The sequence below is a fragment of the Martes martes genome (genome assembly GCF_963455335.1).
Source record: "Martes martes genome assembly, chromosome: 1".
Classification (NCBI taxonomy): domain Eukaryota; kingdom Metazoa; phylum Chordata; class Mammalia; order Carnivora; family Mustelidae; genus Martes; species Martes martes.
In genome coordinates, this window is record NC_137888.1 from 5,068,927 (window position 1) to 5,091,366 (window position 22,440).

The following is a 22,440-nucleotide window of genomic DNA, read 5'->3' on the forward strand; positions in this document are numbered from 1 at the left end:
TAATCTCTGATTTTTTGTCATGACTTACATGATTGAAAAGTTTCTCTTTTTGCCTACCTCGTTTTCACATTTTCCTGATAGACTTTTTTCCCCATTTCTTCAACTCCTGCTTTTCTGTAGCCATTTGTTTTAGGATATTGCATGGATCCAGTTTTTAGTGGTGTGTATATGTGATGTTTGACACATAATTAACACCTATGTGTTTACTTAAATTAATCTTCTATCAAACCTATGTTAGATATCAATAATCTCATATTTTCCATTTACTCTCTATTTCCTGTTCTCTGCCCTTACCTTGTACCAGGTAGGCTCACCAAGTACTGGTAGTTAGATTTACAGTTAGATTTAGTTTATACTAAATGGTCACAAACATGTTACAATTGTAGTTTCATACACAGGAAGTTCTTTGTCCTAATTATTCAGTTCAGTCACAGAATTTGTTAATTTTTTCCAGAAAGAATTACTTATTTGTTATGTATATTAATCTAGGCATGCAGAGAAACTACCTTGGTTTTTCAGACCTGAATTTTTCATGTAGTCGTGGAGTGATGACAACATGTGGAGGATTTCACTCTGTATCCATCATTCACTCAAAGACTCAGAACCTGTAACTGCTGAAACCCACCTCGTCTGAGTCCTCACCAAGAAAACACTGAAACGAAGCAGAGAGCGGGGCACTGACACACAGCTCTCCTAACCGCCTGGAGAGCCAGTTCTGCAAACTTATGCTGATGTGAATATTGTGTAGATAGAACACAGAGGGACGATTATGCTATCTGTCTGTTTTCGGGCACTGAACAATACTGTTCCTTCATTATATCACTAACTCAGTGCCCTGAAATGTATCAAAGTAATTGAATTGACTTAGAGCTTCACTGAAATAGTGTCACTACCTTTTTATCCCCTTGTTTCACTATGACATATTTCAGCATTTTTTTAGAGGGAGGGAGAGAGAATCCCAAGCAGGCTGAATGCCCAGTGTGGAGTCTGGTGAGGGCGGGGGCTCCATCTCATGACTTTGAGATCATGACCTGAGCTGAAATCAAGAGTCAGATGCGCAACCAACTGAGCCACTCAGGTGCCCCATATTTTAGCATTTTGCTCAAGAAATGCAGCCACTTGAAGTCAGTTATAATTAATAACCAAGTTTCTAAAAAGGATGACCTTTTCTAAGTGTCATGGAAGATAATTCTCAAGTAAATAACCTTTTATTACTGATAATCCTTGTACGAAAAGCTGCTTGGGAAGAGGAGCTAAATTTTAAAATGAATGCCAGTCCTTTTATGAATCTTGCCTATCCTGTCATGTAGCCTTTCTGTCATCCCCTCTGGTTAGAGTCACCTGGCTTTGCTTCCATCGACACAAACACAGGTAAAATAATTGCAACCCATCTAGGTGAGTCTTTACCTAGATTAGTAAAACACAAGCTAGGTTTCATTTTCTTTCTTTTTCTTTTTTTAACATGCTCCAGGATTTTATTTTATTTTGTTTTATTTTCTTTTTAAACTTTATTTTATTTTTTTCAGTGTTCCAAGATTCATTGTTTATGCACCACACCCAGTGCTCCATGGAATAGTTGCCCTCCTTAATACCCACCACCAGGCTCACCCAACCCCCCCATCCCCCTCCCCTCCAAAACCCTCAGTTTGTTTCTCAGAGTCCACAGTCTCTCGTGGTTCATCTCCCCCTCTGATTTCCTCCAGCTCACTTCTCCTCTCCATCTCTCCGTGTCCTCCATGTTATTCTTTATTGCTCCACCATAAGCAAAAACCATATAATAATTGACTCTCTCTGCTTGACTTATTTCACTCAGCATAATCTCCTCTAGTCCCATCCATATTGATACAAAAGTTGGGTATTCATCCTTTGTGATGGAGGCATAATACTCCATTGTGTATATGGACCATATCTTCTTTATCCATTCGTCTTTTGAAGGGCATCTTGGTTATTTCCACAGTTTGGTGATTGTGGCTATTGCTGCTATGAACACTGAGGTACAGATGGCCCTTCTTTTCACATCTGTATCTTTGGGGTGAATTTTCTTTTTTAAAAATCTTATTTAAATTCAGTTAGTTAACATATAGTGTATCATTATTTTCTGAGGTAGAGGTCAGTGACTCATCAGTCTTATATAATATCCGGTGCCCATCACATCACATGCCCTCCTCAATGCCCATCATCCAGTTACCCCATTCCCCACCTCCCCTAAAGCAACCTCAGTTTGTTCCCTAGAGTTAAGAGTTTCTCATGGTTTGTCTCCCTCTCTGACTTCCTAGATTTCATTTTCTTGATGCCATGATGACTCAAATAGCTTTTCTTTAACTTTCAGAGATGCAAGTTAGTTTGAAGTCATCAGAAAACTACTCAGTTTTATTACCAAGTCATTCTGTGTAAACTCGTTACTGCCCTGAACCAGGGGAAAAGTAACCTGGCTTCCTCCTCAGTCCAAGGTGACTCTAATTATTAAATACAGAAATTCTCATGAATTCTCAAGTTGTTCATCATTTTTAAATGTTAAAGAAAGTATTTATTTCAGCATGATATAGCTATGGCCATGAAACACCTTCTATGAAGAAACATCTCTCATGACTAGGGAGTAGAATCTCTCCCAAAACCACCCAGATCCTTCCACACAGCCTGTTGTAGCCATTGGTGAAAAGAGCAGAGATGACCTGTTCTCCCTGAAAGTGCTTTTGAAGGAAATGCTGTCATCCTTCTCAGAGATAGTTTTAGTGTTTTCCCTCCCTGATTCCATGCAGTTTGTCTCTCCTCTTCTTTATGTGTGACCTGTAACCTCCGGCTCATGGGGACAACAGTTCCTGTTTCTCGTTCTAATTCTACATCACGCCTTAAGGTTTTTTTTCTTCCTAAAATGCTTTAATTATATTTTCTCCCATGGGCTTAATTGATAATTTTTAACAATTCTGGGGGTAAAAGTTCTTTTTCTTACCTTTCTACTTATGTTGTCCTATTTATGGTTCTATGGTTCTCACACTCTCTAAAGTCCAAAGTACTTTGATTAGAAAATCATTATAGAAGAGTTACTTGCCCTTGTCTCTGATTTATTCCAACGTTACGCTATTTTTGTGTCAGCTGAACTGCTCTGTTGGCTGGTGTTCAGGTTAAGGACCTTAGGCTTCAGGCCTCATCTGCTAGGAACCCTTTATCTGGCACGTGCAGGGTGTGTATATGGTTGGGCTCCCAGACATATGTGTGCTCTGATTTATATTTACCGTGCTCTCTAGTATTTCTGAACTGACACTTTCGGGAGTTCTTGAGCTCTGATTCCAATATTAGCACTGAATTCTTGCTTGCTTTAGTTCTGTTTGACATATTTTAGTGAGCTTATGAATATGCATAACCTCATATGAGAGACAAAATTTCATTACTGGACACTGGCTGAATTTGGGACACCTAAATGAGTACAGACAAACCACCAAATAAACACAGACCTTTTTTTTTTTAGGTAATGAGCAGTAATCTTATTTCTGAGATTTATTTATTTATTTTAGGGAGAGAGAGAGCGAGCGAGCATATGAGTGAGGAGGGACAGAGCAGAGGGAGAGAGAAACAGAGAGAAAGAGACTCCCCACAGAGCACGGGGCCCAGTGCAGGGCTCATTCTCACAATCCTGAGATCATGACCTCAGCTGAAACCAAGAGTCAGATGCTCAACGGACTGAACCCCCCAGACACCCCAGTAATCTTAAAATTACACTTTCAAACTATTTTTTCCTGGCTTCTATCAATGACAGAATATTTCTACTCGGCAGGAGAATAGGATAATACTATCAATCAAATACAGAGGGATCTTATTAAAAGAGAACCCCGCCCACATGATGTTTGTCCTCTGGTCACAGTTTGAAATGAATACAAACAAGAAGGTGGATGGATGGATGGACAGATGGACGGATGGATGGATGGATGGAACATGTACTGGCAGTGTTACAAACAGATTTGGTTTTCTTATTCACAGTAGATCAATTTCACCTTTAGGTGAGGCAAACTGTTGCAGGTTCGCTCTCTAGGAAGCAGTCTCTGAAAGAGAATTTGGTGTGCAAGGTGTTTATCTAGGAGTACACCCAACAATCAACACTGTGGAAGGAGGGCAGGGAAGGACTGGACACAGGGAGGAGGTGCGGTATGACACAGTCTGATGACAGCCGTAGCATCCCTGCAGGGAGCTCCCGAGAAAGAAGGTTCCTTCAGAGCTGTTCTGAGCTTGGGCATAATGTCCCTCCTCCGTCAGTCATCAGATGTAGCCACCCCAGAAAGAACCTGCCCTTCAAGAGGCGGCTCTCTGTACCTGGACCAGTCTTCAGAGTGGCCGATAACTAAAGGGTGCTACCTTTCATCACTCGCAGAATCTGGGGGACACATCCTGTCTTGAAAAGGAATCTGGGCCACTTGTCTCCATATGCATCAATTTCTGCCACTCACATAGATGTGAGTGCCAAACAGCTAGAGATATGCATCTTAAACACTTTTCCTAAAAATATCTTTTCCTTACATTGATCCCTCTTTCCATAATGACAAATTAGTCCAACATTTCAAATAAGAAACAAAAAGGGGGGCGCCTGGGTGTCTCAGTCATTTGAACATCTATCTTCGGCTCAGATCATGATGCGGGGTCCTGGGATGGAGCCCTGCACCTGGGTTCCCTGCTGAGTGGGCAGCCTGCTTCTCCCTCTCCCTCTGCCCCTCCCCCTCATGCTCTCTCTCTTGCTCTCCCTCTCAAATAAATAAAAGCTTTTAAAAAAAGAAATGAAAAGGATCACAGTGTATGATGATAGTCTAATCGAACTAGACTTTTGTCATCAAAACAATTTGTAAGCCAGAGAACTTCTTCAGTTCTTTGATTCCTGTGATTCCTTTAATTTATTTGGGTAATATCTGTGCGTTTACTGTTAATGAGCTGGAGTCAGTGGGAGGACCTACAGACCAATAACTATGGCACAGCAGCAGGTAGCAGATGTCTTGAAAAGGAAGCAGCACGGGGTGAGAAATATTTCAGCTCACTGTGGGAGAGCAGTGGATACACAAATAAGAAAAGCACTGATTTCCACATAGCACCGTCAGAGAAATATGCATGTGTGAGATCTTTTAGAAATAGGAAAGATGACATCTAGCCAGTTCTGGTGGTGAGGTAGGATGGGAAGTCTGGATTTTGGAAAGCTTCCAAGAGAAAAGGAATTGAGTCTCAAAGGGATCTGGAGTCTGAAAAGGTCTCCAAAGTAGCTAACAACTGAGTTGAGTGTTCACATCATAAGATGGTGGGGGTGAGAATGGTGTCCAGGTGGGTTGGGGGGCAGAAATAGGGGACGGGTATAGTTCCTTACATGCAGAGTCAATAAGGTTGAAACAAAGAGTCTCCAGTAGAGGCAAGCAGCATGAGTCAGCACAGAGATAGGCATCAGATCTTGTACTGTTTGTTAACTTCTACTTGATCCTAAAATGGTGAGGCAGAGGGAGATGAGCAGAGAAACAGGCTCACAACTGTGTTTTAGGACATTAATCTGGTTGAAGTATATAAGTGGATTATAATGCAGAAAGATTAAAAAATCAGAGAGCCCCATTTTTAATAAAAGGTGATGCTTGTGTATTTGGAAGAAAAGGAGCCAGACCAGGAGATACTGAGAGATGAAGTTGAAGAGACACAGCAGTCCACTGACAGTGGCTGGAGAAAAGAGAAATGCACGACTAAGAAGGCTTTTCTTATTCTGAGCTTCTTGCAGCAGGGAGGTTTTGTGACAGGAAGAGAGCATGGAAGATGAAGCTTCAAGGGAAACCCAGTACATTTGGTTTGGGATTTGAGATGCTTCTGGGACATCAAGATGAAAATAGTAGCAGACAACTAAACAAGCAGGCCTGAAACTTGAGAAAGAGTTTAGTTGAAAATGCGGATTGGGGAATCAGAGGCACAGAGCTTACATCCAGAGTGGGGCGTAGATGAGGTCATCAGAGAAACAGGAAGGAAGCAAGGCCAGGACGGTGCACCAAGGAATGGGGTTTCCACCCGTGTAGGATCAGTAGGCCTCCAGTGAATTGCTGAACTACTTATTTAGGGTTTTTAACCTCTTTATAGCTTGTTGTATGAATTTTTGGATGAATGAGGCACCCACCTTCATAGTCCTTTTGCCATGGGATCTATGAACTCATAGTCTTATAAAACACTTTGTGTGTGTGTGTTTACAGATTTTATTTATTTATTTGACAGACAGATAGGCAAAGAGGCAGGCAGAGAGAGAGAGGAGGAAGCAGGCTCCCCGCTGAGCAGAGAGCCCGATGCAGGGCTTGATCCCAGGACCCTGAGATCACAACCTGAGCTGAAGGCAGAGGCTTCAACCCACTGAGTCACCCAGATGCCCCACTTGTGTGTGTTTTATAAACACCCATAAGAAGGAGAGATGGTGGCATTTATTATTCCTGAGAACATATTACTGGTTCTTTTAATTAACTTAGAAATAATTTCAAATTATATTTACTGTACTAATAATTGAACAAACTTAATTCTAATTATATATATGATTATATATATGAATTTATATATGGTTAATGAAATTACATACAACAGTGTCTATATATATGTAATTAGAATTAACTTTGTTCAATTATTAGTATGGCAAATATATATTAATAATTTTATATAATTATTAATATATATTATATTACATAATATTATATATATGTGTGTATATATATATAGAGAGAGAGAGAGAGGCAGACAGACAGATACACCTAGAAGGGCTTTTACAGGAACGCACATTTATATGGACATGTGGAATACTCTGATTTCTTTAGCATCTTCTGGCCCCAATAACCTTCTTCTTACTCCCACATCATGCCCTCCTGAATTTGGCCTCACACCCATCATTGTCCAGCAAACACAGGCCCAGCAGTAGCAATGCAATTCATGGTGAGTTAGGAGCAGCTCTAGCTCAAGAGATCAAGCTCACATAACTGTTCTCAATAGGCCCAGATGGCCAGACCTGAAGAAGCAAGGCTAGGTCTGAGTTTATCTCCCCAACTCACCCTACCAGGAGGAGGTAGTGAGCTCAGTGGAACCTCAAGCTAGAAGTCCTGAGCCCTTACACTAATGAGACCATGAAACACAGCCTTACCTTTGTCCTTATCATTGTCTCACTACTATATCCTGGATCCTATTTCCCTTTCCACTCATAACTTCAGGCTTATCTAATGTCCAGAGAGTGAACACATGTTCATTGTCACCTTTACAAGGTATTTTCAAAAACTATTATGCAGTTAAATGTACAAGACACTATTTATTCCCCTAATTGTGTTAAGTAAAGATAAATTCAATACCACTTCTGCCTCCTGGGTCACTCTACTTAAGGAAATACACACGTGCACATACTGCTATACTCACATACTCACGTGCCATCCTGTGATACTTTCTACTATAGAATCTTGAACAGTAGGCTCTTGGAGTAGGTGGTGAAGAGTTTAATCATGTTGTTGAACAGAGTAGAGAACTATGTGACATGGGGCCAGTAATCTATAATTTTGGAATCCAAAGCATGTTGTCAAATAACAGAATTGGACAAATAACAGGTCTTATGGGTGGAGAGATGGTTGAGTGATGTACTTAACTCACAAGTCACACACACACTCATCAACCTTGTGATTTGAGAGCCACAGCTTTCATTTCAGGGGGCAGTATGGGGCTGGAAGCCTCTCCGAATCCTGGGCATAGCTAGTGGGAGTACAGGCACCAAAGATGTCATTGGGACTGAACACTCAGAAATCAGCCCTGGGATTTGCATTCCCATAATGGACAGGATTCACAGATGCAAGTTGTGGAGATTTCATGAAGCATGCAAGATATAAAACACAAAAACTTCTTGAAGGACAAGAAGAGAAAGCTTGTTGGATGGAATGGGGAGAAGGAGCTGGGAAGATGAGAATATCCATTGCTGTAACCCAGAACACTGGCTTGAGGCAGCCTCCTTGAGCAGTCTGAGAGCAGGAGCTGTCAACCTGGGGACTATATGGAGGACCAGGGCATTAAAGTACCACTAGAGAAGAGATGTTGAATGTGGAGTTAATGAAATTATACACAACAGTGTCAGTACAGCCTCCGCGTGTCTCAACATCCGTGTAATATATTTGATTTTTCCCAGTGAACTGTGGGCTCTGGGTCAAAAAAAAAATGGAGGAAAAGGAAAGAGAGAACACTGCAAACTGAGGAGCTTCTGTGTACCCCCAGTCCTGTGCCTGCATGTTACAGGAAGCCCCCACCAACACTCATGAATTGTGTTCCTTGTCATCACTTTATGCATGAAGAAACGGGATCACAGACTTAGAGAAAGTGGACCAGGAAGACACTGCAAATTACCCAAGTTTGGCTGACACCCAACCCATGTTTCATTTCCTATGTCATACTTCTCTCTGGGAAGAAAATAAAAGCTCCCTTTTGCCCCTGTGGGGAAGAACATACAGTTAATTCTTGAAGGACAAGACATAGAAATGTCTTAGCCTAACTCAACATTCTTGTTAAGGGTTTAGAAAGAGAGAGTTGAAACGAACATTTGGCTGAATTCTCTGGCTCCCAACTGCCTAGGAGAGAGGATCCCCACTGGCACAGAGAATGGTATCAACAGACCTCGTAATCAGTGACATTTAGCAGGTATTTACATGCTTCCTGTAGGAAGGTTATGTCCCAACCTGTTGTAGGCCACACTCCAGATTTTTGTCCTCTGATATTGCAAGTCTGCACTGTCAACAAGATTCAGAGGATTTACCTTAAGAAGTGAACTAATGAACCAGATAAAGCAAGCAGAGTGTCTCAAACAGGTTGTTTGGCTTTGGCAAGTCATTATGGACATTTTTGAATCACTTGGTTTACTTTTTGCCTTCAATTTTATAACTTAGGCATGCAAAATATAAGATTTGGGGTACTTTAAGAAAATGTAAGGGGCACCTGGGTGGCTCACTCATTTAAGCTTCCGCCTCCTCCTCAGGTCATGATCCCAGGGTCCTGGTGTCCAGCTCTGCATTTCTGAATGTTGTATAGCCATTAACAGTTTCATAGACTTTATGCTTTTGTTTTTTAAGTTCTGTACAAGAATTAAAAGTGAATTTACACATAAAAATTGCAATAATACAATATTCTATATTTGCCTTTACTTTTACCAGAGAACGGCATACTTTCACATGGCCTTGCATTATAGCCTAGTGTCCTTTCATTTCAACCTGAACTAATTCCTTTAATATCTCTTGTAGGCCAGCCCTAGAAGTGAACTTCTGTTATGTTTATCTGGGAAAGTCTGTCTCTCAGTTAGAATGGCCAAAATTAACACGACAGTAAACAACAAGTGTTTGAGAGGATGTGGAGAAAGAGGAACCCTCTTACATTGTTGGTGGGAATGCAAGTTGGTGCAGACATTTTGGAAAACGTGTGGAGATTCCTTAAGAAATTAAAAATAGAGCTGTCCTATGACCCTGCAATTGCACTACTGTGTATTTACCCCAAAGATATGGAGTGAAAAGAAGGGCCATCTGTACCGTAGTGTTTGTAGCAGCTATGGCCACAATCACCAAACTGTGGAAAGAACCAAGATGCCCTTCAACAGACGAAGGGATAAAGAAGATATAGTCCATATATACAATGGAATATTACTCAGCCATCATAAAGGGTGAAACCCAACTTTTGCATCAACATGTATGGGACTGGAGGAGATTATGCTGAGTGAAATAAGTCAAGCACAGAGAGTCAATTGTCATATGGTTTCACTTACTTGTGGAGCATAAGAAATAAAATGAAGGACATTACGAGAAGGAAAGGAAAAGTGAAGGGGGAGAAATCAGAGGGGGAGATGAACTGTGAGAGACTGTGGACTCTGAGGAACACACTGAGGGCTTTGGAGGAGAGGGGGTGGAGAGATGGGTGAGCCTGGTGGTGGGTATTAAGGAGGACACAGATTGCATGGAGCCCTGGGTGTGGTGCATAAACAGTGCATCTTGGAACACTGAAAAAAATTAAATAAAATTTAAAAAAATAAAAGTTTAAAAAACTGACTGAAAGTGGAGGGATGGAAAAGCATCTCTCATGCCAATGGGCCTCAAAAGGAGGCCGGGGTAGCGATTCTCATATCAGATAAATTAGATTTTAAACTAAAGATGGTAGTCATAGATAGAGAAGGACACTACATCATTCTTAAAGGGTCTATCCACCAAGAAGATCTAACAATTGTAAATATTTATGCCCCCAATATGGGAGCATCCAACTACATAAGACCACTGTTAATCAAGATAAAGAGTCATATTGATATGAATACATTAATAGTAGGAGATCTTAACATGCCACTCTCATTAATAGAGAAAAATTTCTTTTTGAATTAGAGTTTTGCTGGGAGCAACATTCTTGGCTGGCTGTATTTCCTTTTAACTTTTTAAAAAAGATTTTATTTATTCATTTGTTTATTTATTTGTTTATTTAAGAGGGAGAGAGAGAAAGAGAGAGATATGGAGAGAGAGCACAAGCCGGGAGAGTGGCAGAGGGAGAGGGAGAAGCAGGTGCCCCATTGGGCAGGGATCCCAATGCAGGGTTTGACTCCAGGACCCCAGGATCATGACCTGAGCCAAAGGCAGACACTTTGGCTGACTGAGCCATCCAGGCACCCCTTGACTGGCTGTATTGTAAAATGTTTTTGATACACATTTTTTCCATTTAATACATTAAATCTAACTTGTGATTTGGAGTATGTAACGAAGTACTTACTTTAATTATATACTGTGATTGTGTGTTAGCTGTGAACACACTGGCAATGAAGGGCAGTGTCCCCCAGCTGCTGTGCATGTTATGTTCTTGTGTCTACTCTTTATAAAGTTTATGTCTGGTCCCCTTGTTTGTAAACTCTGCCTTCTCACTGAGCCCACACGAGCATGTCTGCATTGCCAGCCTTGGGTTTAGGCTAAGAATGAGACATTTGAGTGTTGTGATAATCCACAGCACCGTGTTTGAAAGGAAGAGATTCCTGTTTGGGAGTTGAGACTTGAGTCACTCTCAATTCACAGTTGAGAGTGAGCACATGGGTGTCCTGATGCTTGTTTTCACCGTGTTGGAGGTGTAGGTCTCTAGGCATGGGTCATCAGGAGTGTTGCTCTGGGGTTCAAGTTTCTGAAATTTACTCCTGGGACTATGATTATATCCCTTAGAATTCTATAAACTAATGAATTCCAGAAATTTTGAAAGGGTAGAATTTGTTTTTGTTTTCTTTTTAAATGATGATTCTTTTTGGAGAGCCTGTGTGGCTCGGTTAGTTAAGCATCTGACTCTTGATTTAGGCTCAGGTCATGATCTCAAGGTCATGAGATTGAGCCCCATGGTTGGCTGCACGCTGAGTGTGGAGCCTGCTTAAGATTCTCCCTCCCTCTCTCTCTGTTCCTCCCCCCAACTCGGGTGCACTTGCCTCTAAACAGTCAAATAAATGATTCCTCAATAGCTACTTTTTGCCTCCATTCTTGAAAATAACAGGCACCTGCTCTTTCTCTGGTCTATAACTTTCTTTTGCTCTCAGAAGCAGACATTATTATATTTAATAATCATTGATATTCTACATCCTACATATTGTGTTCTCATTGAATAGATTGAGAATATGTTACATCTTAACTTTCTTTCTTGATCTGGGGAATAGACAGTAAATCCTTGTATTTTTCTTCTCCCTACTATAACCGGTAGAAATGGAGTCCTTTCCCTTGCCAAGTGATCTTACAACTTGACCGTTTTGTTTTTCCTTTCCTTTAAGGCTCACAAGTTAGAACCTGTGCTAAACAATGGATTCAGGTGTCCTTGGAAGTTTGTGAACCCCCTGCTAACTCATTCATGCTTCACAACAACCCCTTCCTTCCACACATAAGGAAACAGAGACACAGTGGAGTTGAAAGTGTTAGTTAGTTGCACAGCTGGATTTAAACCCAGGTGGTCTGGGTCCAGAGTTCTCATCTTAAAAACAAAAATGATCTGCAATTCAGATAACAAACACCAAGCCTAGTTTTTCTGAGTGCCTAGATTTGTCTAAATAGACTGACAACCAAGTGTTGATGTGTAAGGAACCAAACAAGAGGAAATGTATTTACTTATTTAAGAAAAGGTAATTTATTAAGCATTAATAATATTTACACCAATAGTAAATATTTATGCCATTTGGGGCAACAGAGAAATACGAGCACCTTTGCTACAAGTTGGCACTTTTCCTGCCTAATATCAATTGTGAATAATCATAGCCGAATCCAAACTGATCTTTTCTACTAGCCCAGGTAGCAGCTCATCCCAAGATTTTTTTCTCCTAGTGTCAGATCAACTCACTGCAGATCCAAAACTCTAACTCTCCATTGAAAATCAGCAAACTGTCAGAAGTCAGCAGTTTTGACATGAAATGCACTGGCACCTTAAGCTGTTTGTTTGTTTGTTTGTTTCTCTGGTCAGACCTAACTTGAGCCATTGACTCACTAGACCGTCTAACTCTGGCTGTATTTGCAGTTCTGCGTTCTTACTCCTAAATGCTTTTGAAAGTATATAGTAATAATAGTAGTAATAATAATATTAAATAGCGGAGTAGCCACAGCTCTGCTCTGTTGACCTCTGCTCCCTATGACTGTATATGAAAGCTCCACCAGGCAGAGGCTGGTGTACTATGTTTATTGCTGTGTGCCCAGCACACAGGGTCGTCAAACACATACCAGGAGCTCAATGAATGGTTTCCATTCAGATTTTTTCTTTTTTTTTAAGATTTTATTTATTTATTTAGTTGACACAGAGAGAGAGAGACAGAACAGTGGGAACACAAACAGGGGGAGTGGGAGAGGGAGAAGCAGACATCCTTTCAAGTAGGGAACCCAATGCACCTGGGATCATGATCTGAGTGGAAGGCAGACCCTTAACAACTGAGGCATCCCTCCATTCAGGCACCCCTCCATTCAGATGTTTCTCAGCTTGATCTCTTAAATCTCCCCCAAGCTGATTATTGAAATGTACCTATAATTGATTAGTGAACAAATTCTGCAGATATCCTACTATTTACTGATTTAATTCTATGAAATCATCTGGTACAGTAACTGGTTCATATTAAGTTATTGCATGCTTAATGATTGCAGTTGACAGTCTTGCATATTTCCAAGTCTCTAAGATAAAATTGATAAGGTCTGAGCTCTCACTCTTTAGTGAACTAGCTTTATGGCCAAGGGTAAGGTCGTATCTTTAAGAACCAGTTTCCCCCTCTACAAAGTGAAACTATGCATAACAACCCCATAGGGTTGATAGGAAGACCATATTGATAACTTGCTCATGACCCCACCAGCCATAAGTGACCAAGTAAGATTCAAAGTTGGCTTCTCTGGCTCCATTTTAAGCATTAGATGACTCTGAAATCCTGTGAGACCATCCAGGAAGTTCCTGAGAAAAATGGTCCTGAAGTGAGAAGGTGAAGAGGAGTTTATCAGGGAAATTAAATTAGAAAAGAGCTTTCCAGACTGAGCTTGGCTGTGTCCATGGCTGGCCAGGTTGAAGGCTGTAACCTTGTCCTCATTGACAACACATAACAGCACAGAAAACTGACCACGGATCAGTTCACCATTTAATGTGGAATGTGCAAAATTGAGGAGTACAGAGTAGAGATGTGATTATCCTAACATAGAATAAGTCTCTTTCATTGACACTTGCTATTTGTTGGATGTTAGTCCTAAGGGAAAAAAAAAAAAAGTTTAACAATGAAATTAGAATCCCTTCTTGAACAGGCTTAAAGTATGCCTATTAACAAGGCATGGAATGCATTAAAGGGGGAATGGTCATGATTGTGCTGGTATTAGAGAAGCAGGAAAGAAATCTTTTCTTGTACACATAACTTTCAAAAGCTTCTAAGGAAAACCAAACCCAAATGCCTCTTTCACAGCATTTACATGAAGACTACAGAGTCAGAAATATTTTCATTCAAAAATGATCATTTTCTAAAAAGTTTATCGAAATAAATTAAGCGTGTTTGCTGAGGTACAAATTAGGCCATGATTTTCATTTAGAACGATGAGAAAAATCAAGTAGCGGGATAGCACAATTTCCCTCTTCTCCTCCTTCCTGTGTTTACATTCTACAGCAGCGACTGTGCTCCTCTTTCAATGTCATGCAAGAGGGTTGAAGGAGGACAGAACGGAGAGCACGCACACGGTTTGTTACCCTCCTTCCTCTCTTACGTTTTCTCTTCTTTCTTTCAGTTCCACCTTTTATCCAGCCTTTTGAGTTTCCAAGATTCTCCATTGGACAGCGGGTCTTTATCCCATGTGTTGTGGTCTCAGGGGACTTGCCCATCACGATCACCTGGCAGAAGGACGGCCGGCCAATCCCAGCGAGCCTCGGGGTGACCATCGACAACATTGACTTCACAAGCTCTTTGCGGATTTCCAATCTCTCCCTCATGCACAATGGGAATTACACCTGCATCGCCAGGAATGAGGCCGCAGCAGTGGAGCACCAAAGCCAGTTGATTGTGAGAGGTAAGGACAGGGACATAGGATGTGTGGCATCAACGCAGCCAAATTCAACAACGCTCACAGAGAGCATTCGCTTGAAATAACAGGAAAAGAATAAGAATTCATAGAATTCGCTATAAACTCCACTAACACCAAACCAAGGTTTTATTTACCTAAAATATGAAGCTCCAAATAATTAGCAACTAAGAAATGTGTGCAGGAAGAGGTGGGAGTAGGATTTAATGAACGAGCTAGGCTTTCCCTACATTGGCCCCAAAAGTTCATGAGCTCCTGCTGTATTGTGTTTATTCTATTTAGTGCTTTTTATAATATTATTTTTTAGGTTGATGGCTTTAAAAATGTCAGATATTTTTGTCATATCACACTTTTTCTAAAGATTCATAAAATAGTAACGTTTTTATTCGTTTTACTGAAGTACAGTTGACACATAGCAAAAAGTAGCTTCTTGTATTATTTTTTTTTTGGCTTTAGCTTTAGAAATGTGAAGTTAGTTTCAATTTAGAAATATGTTTTGCTCCTCTCTTCTGTTTAGCATTATGCCTCTCATTAGTTTAGGAGGCTATAACAACATTTATTAAATTAAACAAAACGGGATTATTTACTTAGAAATTAAAATGGGGTGTCTAACTTGTAGAAGATATTGGCAGGGGACTCAATGCACCTAAAATGTAAGCATTTGTCTTATTTCAAATCTGTATTCTTGTCACCAAATTCCCAGGAACGCCTTACTCTTCATCTGCAAAATGAGCAGCTAGTATTCTGTAAAGTCTGTCGGGCACTGAGATGTGGTTTTATGGTTCTCCAAGAGCTACATGCATTCATGCCCTAGTATAGTTCTTACCCACATATTGCAAAAGCAACTGTGTAAAATTAAAGGCTTATGTTAATGTTGATTATTTGCATTTTAAAGTCTCCAAATATTGGGCTCTCAGAGTAGCTTTTAGGAGAGGTTGATTTCCATTATTTTCCAGATAGTTGATAGATCTGAGCAGATTCTTTCTGAGCAAGAGATTCCTATGTCCTTACTTAATCTTTGGACCGTGTCCTCATGACATCTCTCCCTTTCTGGCTGAAGAATAATGTACTGTCTATGTACTTGCCAACAAAAGAGCTGAAGCATATTTAGGTTTTATGTGAAGAAACCAACTTTGTATTTGTAAAAAGAAAAGATTTTCCGTGAGTAAGAAAATATATTTTCAGTCACATACAAACTAAATATACAAGTGATATTTTTTTCTCTTTCTACCTTGTGCTTTTGAGTATAAGAATAGGAATACATGAATTTCTTTCTCATTTTTTGAAGATAAATAAAAATGGGAGCCAGTGTGGTATCCATTTCCCAAATGTTTTCTTACAAGAGGAATTGACTCTTACTAGTATTTGTGAAGGGCAAAGCAGTACATCAGCCTGTCTCCTGAAGAATCTGCTCTGAGAGATGCAAGTCAGAAAACAGAATGTTGGATGAAAAGGTACACAATGTTGTTTGTATCACTTGCCCTTGTAAGAGGGTAACCAAGGGCAAAGGTCAGATGAACTGAAGTTGAGCCCAGCCATCAGGGGTGATGCGTTTGATCACAATCTGATTAGTGGCTCCATGTGGTTACTCTTCAAATATGTCGAATGAACTTCTATGAACTTAGCATTAAATCACCAATGAGGTAAGATGATTCTGAGAAAAGGAATGTGCTTCACAAACAGGTCAGTGGTTGGAGAAGTGGTCAAGGACAAGATGATGTGGGACAGTAATCCTTAATCTAGACTTAACCATAGAACCTCTTAGCAGATATAAGAAAACACTGATAACTCTTTTCTGGCCCTAGTTAAGCCCAATTGAAACATAATCTTCGGGTGTAGATCCATCTTCCAGATCTCTGAGATACTCCTTTTAATTTCCCCCCCAAAATCACCTATTGGTGTTTCTCAAATTTTATCACACATTAAAATTACATGGGGAAATTTAAAATTCTTAATGTCTGTGTTGCAGCCCATACTAACTAAATAGCCATCTTTGAAGGTGGGGCCCAGGCATTAGTAAAACCCCCAAGTGGACTTAGCATACACCGAAGTCAAGTCCTAACACCCTGGATTATTTGAATATGCAGCTACTTCAGAAGTCTGGACTTTTTTCTAAATGTGAAGAGATGTCATTAGTGACTTTAACCAGGTCAGTGACATGGCCTGATTTATCTTTTTAATTATAACACTAGCAGTTGTTTGAAGAATGGACTGGTCCAAATAGTAAGGGTAGTTATTAAGATTCCATTTTGGAAGTTCAGGTAAGATGAAAAGTGCCCTGAATGAAGGTGGCAATGGTTAAAGTAAGAGGAAGGATTTAAGTTTGCAATATCTTTTGGAGGCAAAGCAAAAACAAAACAAAACAAAACAAAACAAAACAAAAAACATGTTTATAAAGTGAATGTTGCAAATATGAGGAATCACATGTGTTGCTTAATAAGGTAAACAGAAGTCTTTAATAGAAGTGGAGAAGAAGCAAAGAATAGCAGTGACACACGAACGATGATGTGGGGAAAAACAAGAGGGTGCAGACCCAAAACATTGCAGCATTTGAGGTTCAGGGAATCAGGAAAAGAAACAGGGAAAAGGAGAAGCCTGTAGAGTAAAAAGATGTCCAGTAAGTGGTGCCCTGGAAGCAAATTAATAAATATATCAAGAAACATGGATAATAATGTGTATAAAGTCCCATTGGAAATAGAAAAAGGAAATATAAGAATTGCTCATTTGGTTTAGGGAGATGGACATTGTTTATGACCATGAAGAGTGGTGTGGTTGCTGTGAATGTCTGATTAGTGGGGCTAATGAATGGAAAGGGAGATGAATAAATGTGTGGGAATTCAAGAAAATATGTATGATTATTTTAATATTTTCAGAGACATTGCTATGATGGGAGGCAGAAAAATGGAGAGGAAGTTGAAGAGGACATGGGACATGGGACAAGAGAAACTTACATGCCGATGGGAATGAGTCAGTAGAGAGGAAAGAAACATGTGGTAAAGATAAAGAGGAGATAATTACAGGATCAAAATCCTTGAGTTAGTGAATTGGGATTGGATTCTTTGCATCAATAGCATATGTTAAAAGCACTATAGTAAGAACCATTGTGAGGGTATTCCAAAAGACAGAACTAACTGAAATGGTTGGAAATTTCAGGGAGGCAGATTTTGGTTCAAGTAACTTGAACAACAAAGTATAACATTTATTGAGTGGAGCCATCAAACAATGACAGGTAATGGATTTGTATCCTACCATGAAAAAAACCAACCTATAAAACTGGGGAAAATTTTATAAAACAACCATTTCCAGGCAGTGGAACAGGAGGCAGAGGGTTGTGATTCTTGAGAAAATGGAAGTATATAAGTTGAGCTTCAAAATTTACCCCAGATTTACCCCAGATTTCTGCCTGGGGCACATTCCAAACAATGGCAGAGGGATACAGAGCCCACATAGATAACAGTGATCTTCCTGGATGGAGAATTCCGACAGAAATTTAGAAACTATTGAGGGATTTTGCAGGGCAGAATACTGGGAAGTAGGGAGCTGTTCAGAGAAAGACTTCTAAAAATCTCCTTTTGAGTCTTTAGCTGAATACTGCGTTTCACGTTCATAGGATTAGACTGCATGACATCTACCAGGGAAGAAACACCAGGTAGATGTGAGCTCAATAAAGACTTCAGAGGTTACCCAGGGCTGGGGTATATTGGAGTTCTGAATATCCAGAGGAAAGAACATAAGAAAATTCCGTTAAAATCTTAGGCCACTAAGAGGAGGGCTAATCTATCCCTGGAATAAGGACTACTCTAAACAAACCCTAAAAAGGCCTTAAGAGAGACTTGACAAGATAAAGCTTCACCAGTAAATGAAGTGTCTTCAGGAATAACATTCAACACTCTTAAAAGGAAGTCAACAAAATCATTACTCTCAACAGCATATTCATAATATGTTGCACATAGTAACTAGATATGTGAAGAAAGAGGAAAATGTGAGTCATAAACACAAGGAAAAACAAAGAAACAGACTAATGGACATGCAGATGTTGGAATTAGCAGACAAGGTTTTCAAGCAACTATCATCTTATTTCAAGGATTCAAATGAAAAGTTATGTGCAATAAGTGAATACTGAGGGAATGCAAGAAGTTAAATGTAAAATATTTTTTTAAAAAAAGAACCAGAAAGAATTTCTAGATCTGAAAGACATAATGTCTGAAATGAGAAATTCACTGGATCTATTTTTTTCCAATGGCTAATTTTTTAATGTTTTATGTTAGTCACCATACACTATATCACTAGTTTTTGATGCAATGTTCCAAGATTCATTATTTATGTCCTACACCCCATGCTCCATGCAATATGTGTCCTCCTTAATACCCACCACCAGGCTCACCCATCTCCCCACCCGCCTCCCCTCTAAAACCCTCAGTTTATTTCTCAGAGTCCACAGACTCTCGTGGTTCATCTTCCCCTCCGATTTCCCCTCCTTCACTTTTCCTTTCCTTCCCCTAATGTTCTCCATGTTATTCTTTATGTTCCACAAGTAAGTGAAACCATATGATAATTGACTGATGTATGATATGATACTGATATGATATGATAATTCTCTGCTTGACTTATTTCACTTAGCATAATCTCCTCCAGTCCCACCCAGGTTGATGCAAAAGTTCGGTATTCATCCTTTCTGATGGCTGACCATTGTATATATGGGCCATGTCTTCTTTATCCATTCATCTGTTGAAGGGCATCTCAGCTCTTTCCACAGTCACTGGATCTATTTAATAAGATATTAAATACTGCAGAATAAAGGATTACTGAACTTGAAAAGAGGGCAAGAGAAATTTTTCAGATGTTTTCATGGAGAGGTAAAAGATGGAAAAACAGTAAACAGTGTCTCACTAAACTTGGGAAAATGTCCAATATTCCAACATATACATAGACTCTTAAAAAGAGGTGGAAGGAAAAAAGACATTTGAATAATAATGATTGGAAATTTTCTAAATGTGAAGAAAAATATAAATCTACATATCAAAATGAACAATAGAACTCTCAAAAAATAAGCATAAAGAAAAACCATTCCATGGCACATTCCAATTAAATTGTTCAAAACTAAAAATAAAATATCAAAAGTAACCAGAGAATTATGACTTGTTACATCAAGAGGACCAAGTAAGAAAACTTTAGGCTTCTCATCAGAAACAATTCATGCTAGGACAGAATGGAACAGTATCTTTAAAGTGCTGAAAGGAGGGGATGGAAGAGGAACATTTATCGGTCTAGGATTCTATAACCAGCAAAATATATTCTTCAAAAATGGAGGTGAAGTAAATACATTTTTAGACAAAGGTTTAGACAATTAATTACCAGCTAGATTTTACTACAGTAAATATTAAAGAATGTTCTTGAAGCTAAAAGAAAATAATTCCATGGAAACTGATGTACAAGAGGAATGAAGATCTCTTGATATGATAAATGTATGGCTAAAGATAAGATACACCTTATTATCATTTTCATTTCCTTTAAAATATTTAGGTGTTTAAACAATAATAATTTATAACATGCAAGAATAAAATAGACAATAATACCACAAAGAACAGGAAGAAGGAAAGTGGTATTTTACTCTTGTAAAATTTATCCTATATTATCCATGAAGTGGTATGATATTATTTGAACATAGATGTTGTTAGCTAAATATGCTCAATGCAAACTCTTGAGCAATTATCAAAAATGAAACAAATAGGTATAGATATTAATCCAACAGAACAGATATGTGAACACTAAAATATACTTAGTTAGCTGGGGGAAAAAAGTAGGAAAAGAGGGACAAAATACAAAGGAGAGATGGAAAATGGATGGAAAACTTAAATATAATTATATCAATCTTTCATTAGGTATAAATGGACTAAACATACCAATTAAAAAGGAAAGATTATCAATCATGATTAAAAATCAAGATTCAAGTGCATGGTACCTGTTGAATATAAAGACATAAGTAGTAAAAAGTAAAATTGTATAAAACACCAATCACAGAAAGCTTAATTGAATGTATTAATATTAAGTAAAATATTAAATTAAATTTAATCTCAGGATAAGGAATATTACTCTAAGCAACTAAGGACATGTTAAAATAATAAAATTGTTAATTCATCAACAAGACATAAAAATCTGAAATACAGATACTCCTAATAATAGAAATCCAAACACATGGTTATAAAATAGAACTGAAAGGAATAACAGACAAATAAACAATGACAATTGGGGATTTCAACACTCCTTTCTCATTAACTAATAGAATAAACACCAAAAAAATCAGTAAAAAAAGAGATTTAAACTACACTAACAACCAATATAACGTAGTTGGTATTTATAGATTATATCAAACAACTACAGAATACACATTCTAGAATTCTGATCACCTGAACAATAAGAATTTAAGCTTTGTCATTTATAGCCACTAATTTTGTTGTGACTTATTGCAGCAGCTATAGAAAACTAATGCAAAGACAAACATAACTGCAGTTCCTACAGCCATTAATTAAAAGGATAGTGAAGAAATGTTTTGGACAATTTTATGCCAGTATATTTGATAATTTAGATCAAATGATCAATGATTTCAAAGACATAAATTATCCAAATAGATACAAAAGTGAACATTTGACTTGCCCTATGTCTGTTATAAGGTTTGAATTCATTATAAAAACCTTCCAACAAAACTGAAGACTGAGAGAGCTTAGTTTGTAAGTTTTTGCAGAATTTAAGGAATAATAGCACCTTATACAAACTCCTTCAGGTAATCAAGGAAAAGGGAGGAGTTCCCAAATTTTTAGACACACCATAACCTCAAGATAAAGAAGTTGATAAAGTCATGGCACAAAAAAATTTTGCAGACTGTTACTGCTCATGCATATAGGTGCAAAAATAGTTGGCATAATACTACTATGTCAATATAACTTGTCAATATAATATTGCTACCATAGTACTACCATGTCAAATCAGCAATAAAAAGGAAATGTAACATATCATGACAAAGTAAGCTTTATTACAGAAATAAAAACTTGGTTTAACATTCAAAATTAATCTATAGGTCATTATATATTATAATATTATTATATTATTATACTAACAAAATAAAGTAGAAAAATCACACATTAAAATAGATGAAAAGAATTTACTAGAATTCAATATTCGTTCTTAATTTAAAGAAAAACCTCTCAGTTAACAAAAAATAGTAACTCTCTCACTAGAATAAAAGGCACCTAGGAAAAATCCATAGTGTTTTTATTCTTTATCCTCATGATTAGAAATGAGATAAGCGTGTCTGCTCTCAGCTTTTCTGTCAGTATTGTTTTAGTGGTCATAGCCTTTGTGCTTAGACAAGAATAAGAAATAGAAGGCATGGCATTTGTGATAGAAGGCACAGATGTGCCTACACGTGCTGATGATATGGGTGTGTACAGAAAAATGTTAACAAGTATACCAGTATACAAAAGAAAAAGAGAAAGGAGTCAAAATTAAAGTGTGTCAATATTTAAAAAAGAGAGAGAGAGAGAGAGAGACACACACACAAAGGAACACTGTAACAGAAGAAATAAGAGACAAAAGAACAAGACGGAGAAAACATTTTGTTTATGTCCAGAACAAGTCCTTCCCTATCAATAATAATTAGTTTAAATGTAAATAGAATATACTACAAATTCCCACAAAATACAGACAACTCTGAAGAACAGTACACTGAGTAAAAGAAGGCAGACACACAGAAAAGAGTAGTGTATTCTATTCATAAGATATTTGTCACATATTCAATTTATATTCATTTACAAGAGCTTCCAAGATAGAAAACTAATCAATAGAGATAAAAATCAGAATGTTGCCAGTAGGAAGGGGGTTGGGGAGCTGACAAGGAGAGAACTTTTAGGGTGAATGGAAATATTCT

At 38.5% G+C, this 22,440-nt stretch overlaps 1 protein-coding gene across 2 annotated transcripts in view; it reads left to right on the forward strand.

Annotated features, from left to right (window-relative positions):
* Positions 1-22,440, forward strand: part of DSCAM (DS cell adhesion molecule) — a gene marked incomplete at both ends in the record, with an annotated part of 750,628 nt that overhangs the window by 476,182 nt on the left and 252,006 nt on the right. For both annotated transcript variants that reach the window (XM_080825484.1, XM_080825483.1), the window contains one exon: positions 14,226-14,504. In XM_080825484.1, coding sequence (XP_080681610.1) covers positions 14,226-14,504 — 279 coding nt within the window. The remainder of the gene's footprint in view (positions 1-14,225; positions 14,505-22,440) is intronic.